The 22,267-nt window shown below is 40.3% G+C and overlaps 1 protein-coding gene across 1 annotated transcript; it reads right to left on the bottom strand.

Annotated features, from left to right (window-relative positions):
* Positions 1 to 19,143: 19,143 nt before the first annotated feature.
* On the bottom strand, positions 19,144 to 20,326 carry LOC137498569 (uncharacterized). The gene is made up of 2 exons (XM_068226419.1): positions 20,150 to 20,326; positions 19,144 to 20,058 (listed from the first exon to the last, which is right to left on the bottom strand). Exons 1-2 carry the CDS (start codon positions 20,321 to 20,323, stop codon positions 19,858 to 19,860), a joined length of 375 nt encoding a protein of 124 aa, XP_068082520.1. The 5' UTR covers positions 20,324 to 20,326; the 3' UTR covers positions 19,144 to 19,857.
* Between the last annotated feature and the right edge of the window lie 1,941 nt (positions 20,327 to 22,267).

A 22,267-nucleotide genomic window follows, 5' to 3' on the forward strand; every position in this document is an offset into this window, starting at 1 on the left:
GGGGGAATGGGTGTTTGTGTCCGTGTTAATACACATATTGAACCCTTTGGTCCATTTTGAGGGATACCTACCTTTCTTACCTATCAGCAAAGTTCATGAGATCTGTCTCTTGGGTCGTATCGGGTTCTTCGTCACTTGCTGAGGTAAAGGTAGGGTTCAGTAATTCTAATCTATCTACTGGAATGAAAGGTCTGTTTAAAAGATTCCTATTTATTCAGGAAAATTCTGAAGCAATCTGATATGTCAACGGTATCATAGAAGTCAATTGTGTCCACTGGACACCACAATCATTTTTACATAAACGTCAGAACACTGGTGTGAGACTTTAACGTAACTGCCTGACGGGCATTCATACTAGAAACCATTGTCTCAATTATTAATCATTTAAGAAAGGAAAGTCTGGAAATCCTTAAATTCGGCTTCCATGTGAGACCACATGTACCATCATAGTGATTCGTTATGGTCCAGTCCTCGTAACACGAACTCTGGACTCTGGGTATAATTAAGGCAGTCCAATTGGTGTGTGCCACACAGTGGTTCTACGGCATGGACCCTTAATTGAATCGATGTGACCTGCGTCTATGTCATGGACCGACATCTAATCTTCTAAGTTACTTTAAAGTCATTGTGGATGATGACCGCAAGGAAATGAGGCTACAATGGCATACGGCCCTAATCTAAGTCACTGAGGTTGATGACCCCCTGACCATCCAAGTTTCTAGGCTGAAGGCTAAACACAATTAAGTTACATCGGTTGATGACCAAAGTTCCACTTTACTATCCCCAGCACATTCACTGCTCAATCAATCAAAGTTCAATAATTACAACAATAGCAATGCTCACAAACTTTGTGGCAGTAAAATCCATTTCCTTCGGATATGTCCCCTTAATCATTACTTTACATTTTAATATTCCCCAGAAAACAAACTAAAATTTCCAGAATGCATCTCCAAGTTATTCGCTTGATTAAAGTTATTTCAAAATGCGGTTTCACTGAATTTAATAATTAAATAAATTTAAATGATTTAGCGAAATGTTAAAGAACAGTAAATTTTATCTCCGCGGACTCTGGTTTTTTCACAAATTTCTACGCAGCTGTGATGTGAATTCAATCTAGTGATGTTTGTCTGGCTGGAAAAGAATTGTTACATAATTCATGTCCAGTTATATATCTTGTCTCATGATTTCACACTTTAAAATCTAATCTAGTCCTAACCGTTATTAACACTTGGATATCCTAAGAATCTACGTACAAACCAAACAACTCGCCATATAATTACGATGTCATATCTCGTCATTCCATTTATAAATTTTGCACACCCCTCACAGACAAACCAATCATCACGACCATCGCTCTATATTTTGGTTACTCTGTTCCTTATACTCGAAGTTCATGGTTTCAAATGTTCAATACGTCCCCAATTAAACAAATTTTACAGTATTTCACAATACTCAGATCATTACCGGCTATGAATTTCAACTAAATCCAGCATTTTAACGTTTTCCCCGGCCGAGAATACAGTACAATCTCAATTCCACGCCTGTCCCGTTATCACAGCTGAGGCCTCTCGTCCCCAAGTTCGCTTGGCAGTTACATGAAACACCTGGTTTGTTCCAGTTGACTGGCTTCTCAAAATGCTCTCTTTAAACTCTGCCGACATAATTAAACAAATACGATATTCTAACCAACAAAATGCACAGATTATGCTTCAAGATGCCCACACTAATTATACGCGTCGCCAATTAATACCGCTATGGATTTCTATGAATTTCTTTCCATTCCCAACATTATAAAATATACCTCGGGCTATCGTGTCCCGGCTTCAATGACAGGACTCTAACCTGATTCGCACATCTCATCTCAACTCATATAAAACATTCCTCGGGCTTCCGTGTCCCGGCTTCAATGACAGGTCCAACCTGATTCACAAATCTCATATCAACAAAACGAACCTCTGTTTCCCAGCTCCACAATTATCATCGACAAAGAACTGGAATAAAATCCTTACTAGAAATCTCGACGTCTAATATCGCATAATGCATTAATCATGAATAACTTCGCATAAAGGATATCGTATTTAATAACTTGATTTTACGAGAAAATGACTGAAACATTCTACTAGATCTTTTTATTATCAGTCAGACACAGTTTAAAATGGGCCTAGAAAAACGTTTCTCTCCATGACAAAATTCATCACCCTAGGTTCTGACCCGACAGCGCGCTTCCACTCGATTGAAAATGAGTAACCATGGATTATTACATTATTAACTCAAATTGCAGACAGGAAAAATTTACGTCGACTGAACATCTTAATTTGGCATCACAGAATATAGGCATTACACTCACACGGATGACGATCTACATTGGACGTGATATCACTTCGGAACCCTATTCAATAACTTTTTACAACATTATACGGCACTCGCAAGACTTCAAAAATTTATCCAAGTGGAAAATGAAACAAATGACTCTTTTAGTCGTACTCTCACATTTACAAAACTTAGTAGGGGTGACCACTGCGTCGTATATCCCCATTCAAATACACTTGTAGAGATCATGAGACAAGATATAAGAGGTAGTAAGATGGAAAGTCACCTACCTCATGTTGTCACCAGTGTTCGTCATAGGGCTCACCTGCGACCCTGGCCTTTTATTTAGCCATTTTTACATTCATGGCTTTACAAACCATTTTTAATATTTCTTCAGGTTTCCTGGAATAAAGCATAAAAAAAGGAAAATACCCTTCACTTGTTTGCTGAGCGCACACGATGGACTATAATTATTTCCGCACACGAATTACTTAATCACATTAGAATTTATTCAGTACTTTGACCGTCCTATCTCGTACAATTATTTCACTCAAGAAAACTATTTCCTCATGGAGTCAAGAACTAGCCATAATGGCTAAAATCTGCAGTTGAACTCAGTCTACTTTCGTTGGTTTGATTTCGCAGAGCAGCTCAACAATTTTTCGTCCGGTTTGTATCACAAATGCCGGAGAAGGAGACTTCGTCATGGCGTCCCTTCATATTTATAGCAGTTACCCCCTCTCTTCGGATATCTCCCTTTGCCGCCAAGAAAATTTCTATAAATTTTCAGACTTACCTAAACTGTAATTTCAAGAGTTTTGAAAGTGACTACATGCTTGCTACATTTCTGGCGGCAGTGTTCATGGACATTTAAAATTTATACGGGTTCGATTTGTGAGATGATTGACCTCCTTTGATAGGCACTATGTTTTTTTGACTTGGCTTGGTTCACGCCATGTACACGCGCTTTGAAATAGTTCATAAAAATGACTTGAGATTCTTCCGCCGTCGACACGTGTGGCTGACGTCACGTACCCCAGAGCGTGGGACCGAAGGTAATCACCCCCTCGTCACGTGTCAAATCCATGCTATCAAGAATCCAACTTTTAGTTTAATTGTTAATTTATGCATAATGTTCTTAGGGCACAAAGGTCATGGGTTCAATATCTTAATATATATATGCACATCACACTGCCAGAAACACGTAATAGTGAATATATTCCTCCACGCCAGGAAGGGCAACCGGACATAAAATTGGATCAAAACCACATGTAATGCCAACCCTAAATAATTGGGAATCTTTCAGGAGAAATAAGAAGAAGATACGTAATTTTAGTTGTCTTAACTTCTCCAAAAACGTATAGAAAACATTTTAAAATCTTCCTTATCATAATAATATGTCCATGTATGAACACTAAAAGGTGTCCGACTCGTTGGTTGAATGGTCAGCATACTGGCCTTCGGTTCAGAGGGTCCCGGGTTCGATTCCCGGCCGGGTCGGGGATTTTAACCTTCATTGGTTAATTCCAATGGCCCGGGGGCTGGGTATTTGTGATGTCCCCAACATCCCTGCAACTCACACACCACGCATAACACTATCCTCCACCACAATAACACGCAGTTACCTATACATGGCAGATGCCCCCACCCTATTCGGAGGGTCTGCCTTACAACGGCTGCAATCGGCTTGTAATAGCCACACGAAATTATTATTATAACACTAAAAGGTATAATCTATTTTAGGAGCTTTCGTCAGATAACATTAATTTTATAGTAAAATCGGAAAGATATGGATTGTCGGTGCAAATTTAGTCGTATTTGCAAATTGGTATCCACTTGTTTTTCTACTTTCATCAAGTTCTAATAGATGATGCTATTCTAATAGCAGGGAAGTTTGTGAGTACTTCCAAGATATTTCAGAAGTTGCAAAATCAAACAAGTCATTAAAAAAACAGCAAGCAATTTACAGTTAGGTCAGAATGGATTACTCTCAAGGTCAAGTGACCAATAAATTCAGAGTTACCTCTAGACGTCTGGGAAGGTAAAATTGAAACGTGATCAATATTTATTGCCTTCAGTATATTGAGGGTAGATTGCCCTCAAGGTTTTCGAAACTCATTCAAAAAATTTACCAATATATCAACTCATTTCAACCTGCTGGTAACGCTTTTAATTTATTTATTTATTTATTTATTTTAATTAATCTACGCAGGCAGCACTTCAGTAGTGTCAGTCAGCAAGTAAACATACAAGCAAGCTGTTTAAGAGCCTTTTACTCGCTTAGTCATAATCCATGGGACTAGGCGCTGTACGTGCAATTGAACCACTGGAGCATAACTTTCCAGCTCAAAATTCCATAAGCAATGACGGGGATTCGAACCATGTCCAGTTTGGTGGGAAGCAGTGACAATGCCCCTGAATTTGTCAAATATTCCATGCAAGCAGGAGGTAAATGGGACTGGTAACAATACTATTTCTAGTTTTAAAAATGTAATAATAATAATAATAATAATAATAATAATAATAATAATAATAATAATAATAATAATAATAATAATAATAATAATTGCCTCTTTTCCCATTAACCTGAGGTCAGCACTTTGTATGGATTCACCTCAGTTGTACGGCCAGCAGATGCTTTCCTGGCGCTAACCCTATATGGAGGTATGCACTATTGCGTGTTTCTGTGATGGTTTATAGTGTAATGTGCTGCGTGTAGCTGAAGATGTGTATCGAGACAAACACGAAAATCCCGCACCAGAAGAATTAACCATACGCAATTAAAATAGTCGACCCGGCCGGGAATCGAACCCGGGGCTCTCTGAACCCAGGTCTAGTACGCTGACCATTCAGCCAAGCAGCCCGATAATAATAATAATAATAATAATAATAATAATAATAATAATAATAATAATAATAATAATAATAACCTCCAGGGTTGGCTTTTCCTTCGGACTCAGCGAGGGATCCCACCTCTACCGCCTCAAGGGCAGTGTCCTGGAGCTTCAGACTCTTGGTCGAGGATACAACTGGGGAGGATGACCAATACCTCGCTCAGGCTGCCTCACCTGCTATGCTGAACAGGGGCCTTGCGGGGGGATGGGAAGATTGGAAGGAATAGATAAGGAAGAGGGAAGGTAGCAGCCGTGGCCTTAAGTTAGGTACCATCCCGGCATTTGCCTGAAGGAGAAGTGGGAAACCACGGAAAACCACTTCCAGGATGGTTGAGGTGGGAATCGAACCCACCTCTTCTCACTTGACCTCCCGAGGCTGAGTGGACCCCGTTCCAGCCCTCGTACCACTTTTCATATTTCGTGGCAGAGCCGGGAATCGAACCCAGATCTCCGGGAGTGGCAGCTAATCACACTAACCACTACACCACAGAGGCGGATAACAATAATAATAATAATAATAATAATAATAATAATAATAATAATAATAATAATAAATATTATATTATATTATAAATATTATATTATATTAACATTATTATTATTATTACCTTATCTTGAGGTGGGGCTACTCTTTTCAAACACACCCCCAATGGAAGCGGGCTGCATGTGCTATTTTAACCACATACCAAACCTCCTGCCATTTTTAAATATCTGCAGTACCAGGAATTGAACCCGGACTCCAGAGGACGGCAGCCAGTAATACTAACCGTTACGCTACGGAGTCGGACAATTCATCATTAATCCAATACATGTCATACAGTGGTACAATTGTTCGGGAGAACCTCGATAGTGTTTTTAGGAAAGATTACCGCAGCTTTATCACGAACGTATTTCATTGGTTTTAAAAAGGAAGACAACATCCTCGTAAGAAGTTCTGGACAGCTGAGTAATTGTTACAAAACAGTCAGTGAATAGCACGCCGGAAAGACATGTTTTATACAGAAAAAGATGAATGAGTACAGAAGTTCCTTTCGCTTCACGATAGTGTGTTTTTATTACCCCGACATTCTTCATTTCAACTGCTCTTCGATTGTAGTTTGTTTTTGAACTTTCCCCTGGCGGTACCCGCTCTTCCTATTGGCCAAGTTGAAGCGGCTACCACTTTCCGCCCTGGAGAGCGGGTCTATATAAGTACCGCAGCCTCCACGGTTGGGAGAATCTTGACAGAAGTGAGAGTCGCTCCGCCAGTGTGCAGTGTGCTGTAGTGTGATACATGTGCCGCAGAGGACATTAACATGACGGCGTTTTTGAAACTGGTAAGTTGAACTTCACAGACTGTGCTAAATTTCTATTACTTATAAGCATCACTCCAAACCTGCATTTGGAATCGAGGAACTTGCCGGAAGGATATTTATGTGCTTTTAAATATATCATTTCTTCTTTCAATTTGATTTACGCCGCACCGACACAGATAGTTCTTATGGAAACAATGAGATAGGAAAGGGCTAGGAGAAGGAAGGAAGTGCTTGTGGCCTTAATTAAGCTACAGCCCAGCATTTGCCTGGTGTGAAAATTGAAAAGCACGGGAAACCACATTCAGTGCTGCCAATAGTAGGGTTCGAACCACTAACTCCAGAACACAAACTCACAGCTGTGCGCCTCTAACCGCATGACTAACAGGCTCGGTAATATATAACTTGTGATATTGCTCATATTCCACTGTAAATATTAGAACATTTTGTTTTGATAACATAATCCTAGAATGCAGTGCATGTACAGTAGTCTTACATCAAGAAAGACCTCTTGAAGCACCATCGTATTGGAATTCGTTAACAAAGAGCGAGGGATTTGGGTTTGAACCCTGCATGTGATCACATTTCATCTCTCATGCTTAAGATCAGTATACACTGTTATTTATAATTTTAATGGCTTTAATCAATCACCACCCTGTATTTGTGGGTATGATTGTTATTTCACCTTCTTTTTCTCGCTTTATCCTGGCAGATATTTAGGTTTTCGGCGACAGATGGATGGGAAAGGATTAGGATTTGGAAAGTAAGGGGCTGTGGCCTTAATTAAGGCGCACTTCGTAATTTTAAAAAATAAATAAAAATCAAATAAGTTAAGCAAACTCTTGTACGGAAGAAGAAGCGTCAAACTTCGTTTAGCTCGTCTCTTGCCATGATCTTTCATAATAAAATACCGGTATTTCTTGTCTTATTCCCTGTCCAATACACATTGTGCCAATAAACTTGTGTAATTCTATTTTTTTAGGAAAGTGACAAACGGCATTCAGAGCAATTTCAATCAATCAATCAATCAATCAATGATTTGCATTTAGGACTATCGCCCAGGTGGCAGATTCCCTATGAATTGTTTACCTAGTCTTTTCTAAAATTATTTCAAAGAAGTTGGATATTTATAGAACAGCTACCTTTCTAAATTATTCCAATCTCTAATTCCTCTCCCCACACACGAGTATTCGCCCTAATTCGTCCTCTTGAATTCCAACTTTATCTTTATATTATGATCTTTGCTACTTGTAAAAACTCCCCCTCTCCACTGGCAGCTCGAAACGCCGCTTATAGTCAAACTGTTCGTCTCCTTACTGTCAAATCTTCCGAGACCAACGTTGGCAACATTTTTGTAATTTTTTTTTTGGTCGGAAATCATCCAGAACAAATCGCGCTGCTACAGTTGTGGATTTATAGCGAATGTTACCATTTACACTGGTTCTACAACAGCAGATCCTTCTGTTCGGAAAAGTAAGCACACCTCCTTGTATTAACATGTTGTACATGTACACGGGGACTTGAAACGTTTTGCCGATACCTTTTTGTGTCAGGAAGTGTATACGATGTGCCATCTTTAGTGTGTGTGTCCACCCCTTAGCCCCGTTTACTGCCTGATACATGATCGGGGATGAGATAAAATGCAATTTATGGTATATTCTTTTACGGCCGGATGCCCTTCCTGATGCCAACCTCAGTTGAGGAGCTCATGAACGTGAACTGAATGAGAGTGAATGAAATTGTGTAAGGAGATCGAAGGAATAGGCTGTGGCCAATGAATTGGAACTGTCCCGGCATTTGCCTGAGAGTGAAAATGGGAAACCACAGAAAACCATTCTCAGGACAGCCGACGAGGGGAGTTCGAACCCACTCGTCTCCCGAACACGGCCATTCCGTCTTTAGTGCTGCCAATATTTCCCGAATTCAAGCCAACAGCTACACGACCGGTACCACGTGGCGCTCTCCCTCGTTGGGTATAATATTTACCACAACCAGTGTCATTGTGATCAATGTGGGTATTCAATCATGCGTGCTGCAAAGATGTAGATGTTAAATACGAGCCAGGTGCTAAGTCATTTTGAGCAAAAGAGACAATATCTAATAATAATAATAATAATAATAATAATAATAATAATAATAATAATAATAATAATGTTATTACCTTTACGTCCCACTAACTACTTTAACGATTTTCGGAGTCGCCGAGGTGCCGGAATTTAGTCCCGCAGGAGTTCTTTTAAGGACAATATCTGATGAGACTCTGGATTTTTTTGAGAGTATCATAGAAGCAATAGCTTCTTCAGTATTGAAATCATCACTAAACTACCATTTATACTATTTAAATTAATACGCAGCAATTTCTAGGCACAAGAAAATAGCGCTTTGATACTCGTACGATAATCAGGATAAAAATATAGAATTAAACAGAATCCATTAAGTAAAACTAGGGAGAAAATCAAATTAATTCCGGACTCAGAGCAGTGCGTTTCCAAATCTGACACTCTGTCATCTGAGGTTCGGTGTAGCCGTGGTTTACTGCTACTCGTCCGGCTTAATGGCTAAATGGTTAGCGTGCTGGTTTTTGGTCCAAGGGATCCGGAGTTCGATCCCGGCCGGGTCGGGGATGTTAACCTTAATTGAAATCCGATGGCTCGGGGGAGGGGGGCGGATGGATGTATGTGCCGTCTTCAGCATTAGACCACACAACTTTTTTATACTGGTTAGATATAAGAAAGCAACCTGATTTATATAATCCTTGTGATAATTGGCCATAGGACCAATGGAAACTACTTCTACTATTCATAACCTCGGCATTAGGTGATGAAGTAGTTAGCCCTTTGCCCAGCCACTTTTGTCTCTAGGAATTAACTTAGAACGTATTTTCACTGAAGATAGAGTGAATAAAAGTCCTCCTCCGTGCATTTGGAAGTAGATATTGTTTCACAAATTAACGAAAGTGGGTAGAACTCGCGCAAATACATGTACCGCGCGGTGCGCGAATAGGTGAAATGCACACCTACAACCTGTTTTCCAGTCAGTGACCAGGTCAGGGATGGAATGAACAAAGCCCCCATCTTGCGGCGAGGATAGGAATTGTGCCGGCTGCCGAGTCATGTCGCACTCCTCTGGGGCAATGATTAATGACTGACAGATGAAATGAAATGATATTGGAGAGTGTTGCTGGAATGAAAGATGACAGGGAAAACCAGAGTACCCGGAGAAAAACCTGGCCTGTCTCCGCCTTGTCCAGCACGAATCTCACATGGAGTGACCGGAGTTTGAACCCCGGTATCCAACGGTGAGAGGCCGGAGCGCTGCCGCCTGAGCCACGGAGGCCACTCGGATCTGCTATGGTTTCTATAAATATTCCTACCGCTTCGCTCGGAATATCCAGCGTATTAAACTGACGACGTCAGCTTCGATGGTCTGGGTTTGGGACAGACAATTGGGAGCATTACCCTGAGCAGGAGAGGTGCTAGAGGAAAGTTTGCCACATCATTCAGTCTACTGTAGACCATCAGAGGATTTACGATCAGTGTTCTCGTAATGATAGGTAGCACAGAATTGGCAATGGTGCATCACGCTGCTGCAATCCAGTTTGTCACTTGTTCCTTGCCTGTCCTGCGAGGGTGCTACGTGTGTATCAAGCCCTGGAGCGACCTCGACCCCACCCGTTGCTTCAAGGGCATGTTGAGAGTGAAATGTTGCAGATTAAGACTTTCTTGTCGGTAAAATTGACCTGTTGGTAGGAGAATGCAATCTTTGCTTTCTGCGCGCAGCACAGTTATTTGTATAAAGTCCAATGCAAGTATTTGGACTAGGTGTGGACCAGTGTGTTCTAGTTATGCTGGTATTTATCTGCAATCGCCGACATGTGCCGACTACTGTGTCGCGGATTTGTTTCTGCTCCTATCGCATGCGGTTTGCGGCCTCAGAAATATCATTTATTGTTATCCCTAAGCACAAATTAATTTTAAAAAATGGGCAGTTAATGTATCTCTTTATCATGGTCTTAGATGGGAAATAGTCGTTTTCGATAACAGTTGTTTCGGTTCACCCTCATGAACATTAACTTTCGCTTCTAATTTGGTCTTCCATCAGCAGTTGAAGCTGGGTTTACTGTTGACTATTTAAGCTGAAAAATATCTTCCTTCATAAAATGATGTCTTATCTTAATACTGGTCAGCCACACTGGTTTGCACCACGGACATGGCTTTTAGTAGGTCTGCACTGAATGGAGATTGAACCGAGAGCTCTTAACAACGGAGCTGAAAGCCTCAGGCACTCGAATGTCGTCAACGCCCTCTCTGTGACCTACAGACTCTCTGGGAATGTAATTGCGGTAATGAGCGAGTACGACTTCACTGACAGGTGGTGTATGGCTGCATGACAGTGATCTGTTCCACTCCCAGTGACCTTGAAGCCTCATTCTTCTGCTGCTGTTTCTTCTCGGACATTCTTCTCCAGTTTTCTCCGAACTAAACTTCTCGTCATCCGTGACAAATGATCTTATTCAACAGATGCCAAATGTACCTAGAGCCAGAAACAGCGACCAAGAAGAAACAGCATTGAACGGTTGAAAAGAAAGAAGCTTTAAACAAGAGAATATAAAGGAATATTAGCGGCTTTGCTATCTCATGAGCTCTAATAATAATAATAATAATAATAATAATAATAATAATAATAATAATAATAAATCTACCGGGCGAGTTGGCCGTGCTGTTAGGAGCACGCAGCTGTGAGCTTGCATCCGGGCGATAGTGGGTTCGAATTCCACTGTCGGCAGCCCTGAAGATGGTTTTCCGTGGTTTCCCATTTTCACACCCCCATCGTCGCCATTAGAGCTATCTGTGTCGGTGCGACGTAAAGCCACTAGCAAAAATAAAAAATAAAAAATATGGTTCCATTAGAAAATTTTAATTTATATTTTCCGATAGAACATATTAAATACAAAAAGGCTAATATGCGAAATCGGAAAAAATAACAAGGTTTCCTAATGAGAATTTAATTTTTGATCATGAAAGCCGTCCGCCTCTGTGGTGTAGTGGTTAGTGTGATTAACTGCCATCCCCGGAGGCCCGGGTTCGATTCCCAGCTCTGCCACGCAATTTGAAAAGTGGTACGAGGGCTGGAACGCGGTCCACTCAGCCTCGGAAGGTCAACTGAGTAGAAGTGAGTTCGATTCCCACGTCAGCCATCCTGAAAGTGGTTTTCCGTGGTTTCCCACTTCTCCTCCAGGTACATGCAGTGATGGTACCTAACTTCAGGCCACGGCCGCTTCCTTCCCTATTCCTTATCTATCCCTTCCAATCTTCCCAAAGGCCCTGTTCAGCATAGCAGGTGAGGCCGCCTGGGAGAGGTACTGGTCATTCTCCCCAGTTTTATCCCCCGACTCAGAGTCTGAAGCTCGAGAACACTGCCCTTAAGACGGTAGAGGTGGGATCCCTCGCCGAGTCCGAGGGAAAAACCGTCCCTGGAGGGTAAACAGAAGAAGAAGAAGAAGAAGAAGACCATGAAAGCTTTCGAGGGCATAGCCTATATGACAAGTAGAGAGACATCTCGCCCCTAGTAAATCGTCACTGCATGGGGCGTATTACAGGATGGCTTGCAGTGGTGTCACGTGCAGATCTCTATGATGCAACTCTGCATTCGGGAGGTGAGTGGGTTCAAATCCCACCGTCGGCAGTCCTGAGAATGGTTTTAGGTAGTTTCCCATTATCATTTCCAGGAAAATGCCGGGAGAGCTCCAACTTACAGGCCACGGACAATCCCTTCTGCTTCGCCCGTCACTGCACCGCAGTCCGGCTCCATCTCTAAAATGGTTAGCGTGCTAGCCTTTGGTCACAGGGGTCCCGGGCTCGATTCCCGGCAGGGTCGGAAATTTAACCATAATTGGTTAATTTCGCTGGTACGGGGGCTGAGTGTATGTGCCGTCTTCATCATCATTTCATCCTCATCACGACGTCAAATCGAAAGACCTGTGTCTGGCGAGCCGAACTTGTCCTCGGACACTCCCAGCACCAAAAGCCATACACCATTTCATTTCACTGCACCGCATATCACCACAGATATCCTGGCCAGAGAGAGGGTACGGAAGGAAAGCTCAGAAATGTTAAAAAGTGGTGTAATAGCCACGTAACGAAATACCCCAGAAAGTAAATATCGCCGCCCGATGCTCTTCTTTTCTCTATTTTGTAATGGCTGATCACTGCTGCCAACCTGCCTGGTTACATATTAAAATCACCAGACATAACCAAACAAACTAACCTCAATGTAAACACCGATAATAAATGTTTCCCTACCCTAGTAAATGATAAAAGTTAAGATGAAATAAATCAAGATATTCATAATTAAGTCGGTTTCCACGCTCAATGAGAAATTTAGGAAATAAACACCCTTTCTCACTCAAATTAATGTTACATATATCTGTCTTTATTTTGATATGCAGTAGGCGTACTATAACCATATTCTTGAAAATAGGGGCGTGTTAAACGATGCAATTTGTTTAATAAGTCTTTGCAGTGTGATTTTCGAAAGTCCAATGACTTCCCTTTCTTTTGCGCGAACATTTCCTTCTCTCTTCAATACCGGTAACCCGTAGCCTAAGGAGAGAGATTGGGCATATTTTCAGCCTGCAGGCTGGTTATATCTTCACGGTTATCAGGAAACATATAGGAATACTAATGTGCCAAGCTACGTGAACGGAAATTAGGTCAGCTTCAAGCTCACTGCACAATTGAATATTAGTTCTACTATCTACTTCTATCGTTTTCACATACACCGAGGTGCCAGTATTTCGTCCCGCAAGAGTTCTTTATGTACCAGTAGATCTAGACATGAGGCTGGAGTATTTGAGCACTTTCAAATACCGCCGAACTCGAATCCGCCAACATGAGCTAGTCATACATTCTCTCCTTCACTCGCTTAAAATAATGTTAAACATTTCCTGCCTTTATTCTGATTCTGATGTATGCATTACTATAACTGCATTCTTAAAGAAAGGGGGGAGGGAATATAGATTGAATAATTCATTGCGGTTTCTGCAAGTTCAAGGACTTACCACATAAGACATATGTCCTTCCTTTTAATAATAATGCTAACAGCTTTACATCCCACTAAGAACTTTTACGGTTTTCGGCATTTGGCATTTTAAACATATTTTCAGCTTACAAGTTGGTGTATCTCAAGCTTACAACATTACCAGATTTTTACATATATATTGGCTTAAATCACATGAAGACAGGTTGTGATGCAAGAATTGGATAGGAAAGAGGGCTAGGATTTAAGATGTAAATAAGCGTACAGACACAGCACTAGCCTGAAATGAAAATGACGGGCAAAAAAAAACTTCAGACCTGCCAACTGTGGGGTTCGAATACATCACCATCTCCTGAAACCAAGCTAACAGCAATGTGATCAAACTGCACAGCCAGTTCACTCAGTTTCCTATGACGCGTAATAGGCCTACCACATGGGCGACCCACTTACCTGTATATGGATCTTCATTTCTTCAATTATACATGTATGCAAAAACATTATGCACCTTAGTAAGAGGTACTTCCCTAGTTGGTTCTCTGATTGGTGCACGTATAACAAATATGTTTGGGAAGAAATACTTTTATTTTATATTTATTTATATCATAAAGAAGTCATGTTGTCATAGCAAAACGAATACGCAACGAAGAAATGAATCCGAAGAGATAAGCATTATTTACTGCATTAAATATTAGTTTATTTACATGTTAAGCGATATGTAGTAGTAATAACAATAACAACAACAAACGTGTGCAATAAGGAAAAAGGAAATAAATACAAGTAAATATAAATATAATTTACAACATTTAGAGCCATTCCATGGTCACTGAATTACAAAGCAGGGGTATGAATAAACAAACATAATAAACATGAATACTAATATTTAAAAAGCAAAAAGCAAAGTCATCTCCGTACAAACCATGAAAGCCATTGGAAAGGGGGAAGGTGAAGGCTTCCACTATCCATGACGTTGGCACTTGGTGGGGTGGGGTGGAGTGGTTAGCTCAACGCATGACCGCCTTTGCCCCCAATAGTTAACTGGTACTCATTTATCATACGCAAAACATTCCTTCCAAATTACGTTAAACCTCTGTCACTCATTATTATTATTATTAATAAATTGCAAATGGGAAATACCCCGGTGGCAACGGTCACTTACAGTAATGTGATAATAAAGTTAACATAATTACCCAACTACAACAAAGAAACAAACAAACAAACAAACAACAAGAGTACAAGAAGCAGATATATGGAAGGAAAATATAACAAGAATTACTGCTAGTTTAATATTCTAAATCGAGCAACATCATATACAAATTCACACACAACTTAAGTATTTACAGTGCTTAACAATTTGGCTTACAATATTATAGGTTGACCTTACTACTAGCTTAACATTATAAGTGATAATAAAGTGAAGTTAAACTGTAATTACCCTACAACAACAACAACAACAACATTACAACAAGCAAGAAATACTACTAATTAAACTTTCTAAATCCAGTGTCATTATATACATATTCACACACAACTTAAGTATTTCCAGTACTTAACACCACAAATTACAATACTATAGATTGAACTTACTACTAGCTTAACACTACAAGTGATAATAAAGTTAAATCATACTACCCAACAACTACAACAACTGAAGTACAAAAAGGAATTCCATGGAAAAAAATATTACAAGAAATACTACTAGTCATTCTAAATCCAGCATCATGTACAGTTTCATACACAATTTAATTATTTCCAATACATCCGTATGCTGGTTTCTGGCCCTAATTTTATGCTTATGATAATTTCTCGATAAGTATGAGGGAGGTTAGATAGATAGATAGATAGATAAAGAATGGGTGAACCCTGCCTTCGCAGGGCTCCACACGTAGGTCTGTGAAGACCCTTTGTGTCCCTTAAACGGGTTTGCCTAGTCCAGACCTAGTGCTCCTATAAAGGATACCAGTGCCCGGATGTTGGCATTCCTGATGTCTTCCAGGCTCACGAAATGTGAGCCAAGGTATCGATGTCTAGTGCTTGCAAGAGCCTCACACTGACATAACACATGCGCGGAGGTCTCCTCCTCCCTACCGCATCTTCTACACATCGGATCCTGACTGATTTTCATGATGTGTAGGTGTCTCTGTAAGGTATTGTGGCCTGTCAACAGTCCAACTACCATTCGCATTCTGGTCCTATTCAAATTTATCAGGACCTTTTTATAACTTTGGCTAGGCCCTTTGATAAGTTCACGTGCCTGCCTTGCTATAGTTAACCTCTTCCAAATGTCTTAAGTGAGACTGGTTTGTCCACTGGGATATTACCAGTTTCACGCTTCGGAGTGACACTCCCAGGAAGGGCTCTGGTCCTATAAAAGGACCTTTTGAGCCTTGTTTCGCTAGTTTGTCAGCTTCTTCATTTCCACTGATACCTGTGTGCCCAGGGACCCGTAATAGGGTAACTGAGCTAAATTCACACAGCTGATCTAACATCCTTTGGCATTCCCATACCATTTTTGATGTTGTTTTAACTGCACATAGTGCTTTTAACGCTTCCTGGCTATCGCTGCAAATAGTGATACAATGAGGGAGGTTATAACCTATTCCTAATACAACTCCAAGCAGCCCTTCCCGTATAGCTCTTATAAAGACCACACAGGCGAGCTCTAGTTCTTCTAGATTCAAGACTTTCCCAATTAATGGTATTCCTTCTATTCCCAGTTACGAAACGCATCGCTCTTCTTTGAACTTTCTCTAGGGAATTTATTAAACCAACATGCAGATCCATATTCGAGAATGGGTCTTACAACGTATTTATCAGGTTTATTTAAACCTACTAGGGTGGTGAGCACATAAATAAGAATTCAATTAAAGTATTTTCCTTCTGGACCTTCATGCCAGACAGATTTTTTTTTTTAAACAAATTTTTTTTCACTATAATATGATTTATCTATAGAGCAAAACCGCTATGCAGTGTGCGTATCATAGCAATCGAGATGGAATTGGTAATGTACTATGTATCTGTAGAGCCTATATACGACTTTTTACAATTACTTCTAAAGTGAATTTCAGCTGTGTGACAACGCTGAAAAGACTATGGACTTAGAGATTGGCATTCCTGAAGAGGGTTTTCTACACTTTCCCATTTTCACACATTGATTCAAGAGTCTGTATTGACTTGTGACAAAACCACTGTATTCTTCCGAAAACCACTGATAGGGACAGGTTTGGTTGTGATCCACCGAAAACAAATTATAATGACCGGTTAGGTAGTGATCCATCGAAAACCACTGATTGTCGCAGGGTTAGGTTAGGTTTGACAGGATTTGTAATTGAGCGACTGTTGTCATTGAAAAAACTGTCGTGACGACTGAAGGCAATAAACATAAAACTGAATCCATTGGTCTACAAAGTTTTCATTCAGTAGATACGCTAGGAACTGGCGAACCAAAACCGTACATACAAAGTTTACAGGAATCAACAAAACAGGATATTAATTCGTGGTACTCATTGTTCTTTAAAGAGAAGAAATATCCTGTCAACAATAGCTGCAGTGAACATGCTTTTTCACTATTATTGTCTGGCCCCATGGCTAAATGGTTAGCGTGCTGGCCTTTGGTCACAGGGTGTGGGTTTGATTCTCGACAGGGTGGGGAATTTGAACCACCGTTGGTTAATTTCTCTGGCACGGGGGCTGGGTGTATGTCGTCTTCATCAACATTTCACTATTATTGTGTAAAATAGAAACTTACTAGTTTTGACAAGTACAGTATGTTCAACAGCGACTCCTGAATGATGACGCGCAGGATGTCCAACCTCACTAATCTATGTTCCAGACTATTTCTACTTAAAAAATTGTATTTGTCCTTTAATGTGATTTTGCAATTTTTGCTGAATATTTATGTGGCTGAAATGAAGGTGGATAAGCTACATGGTCTCCTTTATATAGGAAGAATGTATCGTGGAAATTAACTCAATTTCGGTTTCATGTACATTACAGTTTCTCTAAGATATATTGATAGTAATTCAGTCATGTACGACGACGATGTATTTCATGGTAAAGACAGCTGCCTCTGTGGATCAGTGGTAGAGTGACGGCCTCCGAATCCCAATATAGCGGGTTCAAACCCGGCAGAGGTAGTCGGATTTTTGAAGGGCAGAAAAAAGTCCATTCGACACTTCATGTCGTACGATGTCGGCATGTAAAAGATCTCTGGTGACGCATTTGGTGTTTACCCGACAAAATTCATTAAATCTCAGCCACAGACGCCCAAGAGAGTTTCGGTTTACTCGGTCTGCCATCTAGTGGGCCTAGAGTATAACGGAACGTCAAAATTGACGAGCAGACAGCCAGATGGCGTCAACTTGAAATGTCTGCACATGGTAGCTGAGGCCATACGATTATTATTATTATTATTATTATTATTATTATTGTTATTATGGTAAAGACAAATTACTTTGCAATGCTATCTATCTTAATGGTAATGTACTATGTACCTCTACTAGTGTAGGCTACTGAGTGCTTGATTCGAAGCAGTGTATCGATTCATTCAGTGTCCGAGTGAATCGATTCACAGGAACGGCAAGCTCATGGCACACAAATCATGCACAATCACGGCTCAGTGAGCCACACGACACACACGGCTCCTTATAGGCACACTGGACACTGGCGGGGAGTCGAGCTTTCGCTGCAGTGAGCCACAGTGAATCATGGCACACTGAAAGAATCGTACGCAGTCATGGATCAGTGAGACACAACACACACATGGTTCATTATCGGTACACTGGACATTGGCGGGGAGCCGAACTTCCTCTGAAGCAATACATACAGAGTCATGGTACACTGAAAAAATCGTATGCTATAATGGACTCTCGAGCTCAGCTCATTTGAAAATAATACCTATTCGCATCCACTGTCCTCTTCTTACAGGGAGTTTTAAACAATACATGGATTTATTTGCAGTGTTAAAAAGATAGAACACAATTCCAAAGTACCTAGGTTGTAAGTAGGTAGTCAATTAGGTTATTCTAATTACTGTATTAGTTTAATCAATCAGTATCTTTATAAGTAGTTGACGTTCGACAATTACTTAAACTCAGCTCTCTAGCCTCCACACCTGGCTGAGTGGCTCAAACGGTCGAGGCGCTGGCCTTCTGAACCCAACTTGGCAGGGCCGAGCTCAGTGCGGTGGTATTTGAAGGTGCTCAGCCTCATGTCAGTAGATTTACTGACACATAAAAGAGCTCCTGCAGGACTAAATTCCAGCACCTCGACGTCTCAAAAAAAACCTAAAAGTTGATAGTGGGACATAAAGCCAATAACATTATTATTTAGCCTACCCTATGACTATGAGTCATGCTCATGACCACTCGAAATTGTCTGTTTTATATTTGGAAGAACCACTCGGTATTCTCTTAGTTTGTATGTCGCATCATTGCACAATACTTCAATAATCGAATCACGAGGTTACCGATGTACGTGGACAGTGAGTATGTAAGTAGACTGATGCAATAGATTAAATAAATGATGTTTAATCAGAAAACCAGTGGGCTACTGTACATCTCCTGTAGCCTATACAAAATATGACGATTTTAAAAAAGCCTCTGCTGATAGAAAAAGACATTTTCAAAGATGACCGAGTTAGCTGGCCGTGCGTTTAGGGTCGCGTAGCTATGAGCTTGCATTCGGGGAATGGTGGGTTCAAATCCTACCGTCGGCAGCCGTTAAAATGGTTTTCGGTGGTTTCCCATTTTCACACCAGACACATGCTTGTGCTGTACCTTAATTAAGACCACGGCCGCTTCCTTCCCACTTCTAGCCCTTTCCTATCTCTTCTATCCTCTTTGTCGCCATAAGACCTATCTGTGTTGGTGCGACATAAAGCAAATTGATTTATATTTAATATGTGGGCTACTTATTGTGTACACAGGTATTTTTATATGTAATTCTCTCTATATATATACAGTATACGTGAGTTGTGACTTTCAGAGAACTGTGGAAAACCATTAGATAGTGTATAAAATTTAAGTTATGTCAGTATTTTAACAGGCGTACAATGTTTACATCGTGTATTGGTGACAGAGTGCTGTCTCCCTCTCTCTCTCCCCCCCTTGCCCGCTCCTCATCACATTGCGCCACAGCAGTTCTAGATAATTCCACTCCGATTGGACACTGATCCCCACCTGCACATCTATACCGCCCTGTAACTTGTAGATACACAATTCCCACAATTTTGAAATGTAACTTCGTTATATCAGAAAGGACGGGGCAATCAGAAATGTATTATTTCCCAGCAAAGTTATAACATTCTTAATCTCATGGAATGGCTCTTACAATGGTACAGCTAACTCCTCGGCTTCTCTTCTTTCTTCTTCTTCTTCATCTTCTTCATCTTCCTCCTCCGATTCACTGCTTCCATGATGAATGACTAGTTCCTCCACTTCAGGAAGACCTCTCACCTCATTATTGTAGAACTCGACAATCTTCTTCTCAGTGTGTTTTACTTCATTTCTCCACATCTCTGCTGTCGCCTATGGGATATATTGAAGTATCACAACCTGACAAGTATATTATAAACTCCACTTGCATATATCCAATAAATAACATTTCCACTTGGCCTACCTGATCAAGAGATTCTTTCCACACAGCTGTAGCTCTGTCCAATCCGTGACCAGGTCTTGAAGCCACTGTTTTGTTATAATACTGTTTTGCCACAGACCATACAAATTCGATGGCATTGAAAAATGAGTGGTATGGAGGAAGTCGTAAGACAGTATGGCCTTCACTGTGCAGCATCTCGTCAACAATGTACCTGGTTTTAAAGAAACAGAGAAATATTGTTATGCATACATGAAAGTCAAATACACGAGTGTAAACAACATTATCTAAACTTATGTTTACGTGCTTCTGTACCTCTTTAAGTGACTTCGATTCATATTACACAACCTTTGCAGCTCATCTTTTGTGGCATTTTCTGGTGGAGAAACTCCATTCTGCCTTAACCATGACTGTAAATTAAAGGAAAAATAAAAATTAATTTCTGTAACATCATTAAACATCATTCAGTAGAAGGAAATATTCAATTAAGTATAATTACCACTAATTGATCCTTCCTCCATTTCGTTGTTGGTTGATGCTCAACAAGCTTACAGTGATATGGTGCATTATCCATTACAATAACACAGGGTCCTATATTTCTTAATCCTACGATTAATTGCGTCTTCACCCACATCTGAAATTTCTCGCTGTTCATAGCACCATGGTAATCCTGATTTCTCTTCAAGTTTGTAGCAAATATCAAATCAGCACCTGTAAGAATTTTGAGTTTTAGTATGAAGTTATTTGTTCTAAAAAAAGTATAGGCCTATTAATAAAAAATGTGATTTCTGTTGAATGATACAAAAAGCTGTCTGATTTTAAGTAAAACCAACTACTGTGTAGCAAAGTCACCTGATGATGAAGTCAATTAATTACTACTTACACTACTTTATCGTAACATCTCTCATGAATGTATCTCCATTAGTAGGCCTATATCTGGATTAGAAGTCCACGATCACTTGCATAAAAGATATAAGTATAAACACCCATTTCAATACCTTAGAACAAATGTAATTGCTGCGAACACTGAACCTATATCAGGCAGTAAGAAATAAGAAGCTTGGAAGGTGTTCAACAGTCAGGTATCAAGCACTGATTCAGGTGGAGATTGTCGAATGCAGAATAAACATAATAAATAGGCCTACAATACAAGTAATTTACTGATACAAATATCCAGTAATATTATATGAAAATACACTGAGTAAGTTTTGATTGAAATACCTCTCTAAGGTTAATCATTGGCCTAAAGTGAATACCTGCAAGTCTTTTTAATAACAGTGGAGAAGTCAAAATCAAAAACCACGTACAGAGCTCAATGAGCGGTAAGTTATAATGCCACTTCCGACCTAGTGCCAGTCAATTTCAATCAATCAGTCACCACTGATCTGCACTTAGGACAGAAGATGTAGTTTCAGGGATAGGCCTAGTATTTTCTTCAATAATTGCAAAGAATTTGGAAATTTATTGAACATCTCCCTTGGTAAATTATTCCAATCCCTAACTCCCTTCTTAAAAAAAAACAAATATTTGCCCCACTTTTCATCAACTTTAGCACTGTACTGTGATCTTACCTACTTTTAAAATACCACTGAAACGTATTCGTCTACCAATGTCATTCCACACCACCTATCCACCGACAGCTCGGAATATACCACTTAGTCCAGCAACTTGTCTCCTTTCACCCAAGTCTTCCCAGCCCAAACCCGACAAAATTTTTGTAACGCTACTCTTTTGTCAGAAATCACCCACAACAAATCGTGCTTCTGTCTTTTGAACTTTTCCAATTCTCAAACCAAGTAATCCCAGTGAGGGTCTCATACACAGGAACTGTACTTAAGTTGGGGTCTTATCAGAGACTTATGTGCCCCCCCCTGCATCCGTACTACAAACCCTAAATACCCTCATAACTATGTAAAGAGAGATCACCTCACTACAATAAAATGAAGTAAAATAAATTAAGAACATACCAGGTACAAAGCCATCCTTCGTTCCAGCATGAACAATAACCAGTCTTCCTCCCTCAGACACAGGTCGACGAATTACTCCTTGAACATCATGTCCAGATTTGTGTGGTTTATTCCAGGAGTATGTGGGTGACCCTGAAAGACAAATGCACAATTGAAACCAAAGACACCTGATGAA

Source organism: Anabrus simplex, chromosome 1, assembly GCF_040414725.1.
Source record: "Anabrus simplex isolate iqAnaSimp1 chromosome 1, ASM4041472v1, whole genome shotgun sequence".
Classification (NCBI taxonomy): Eukaryota; Metazoa; Arthropoda; class Insecta; order Orthoptera; family Tettigoniidae; genus Anabrus; species Anabrus simplex.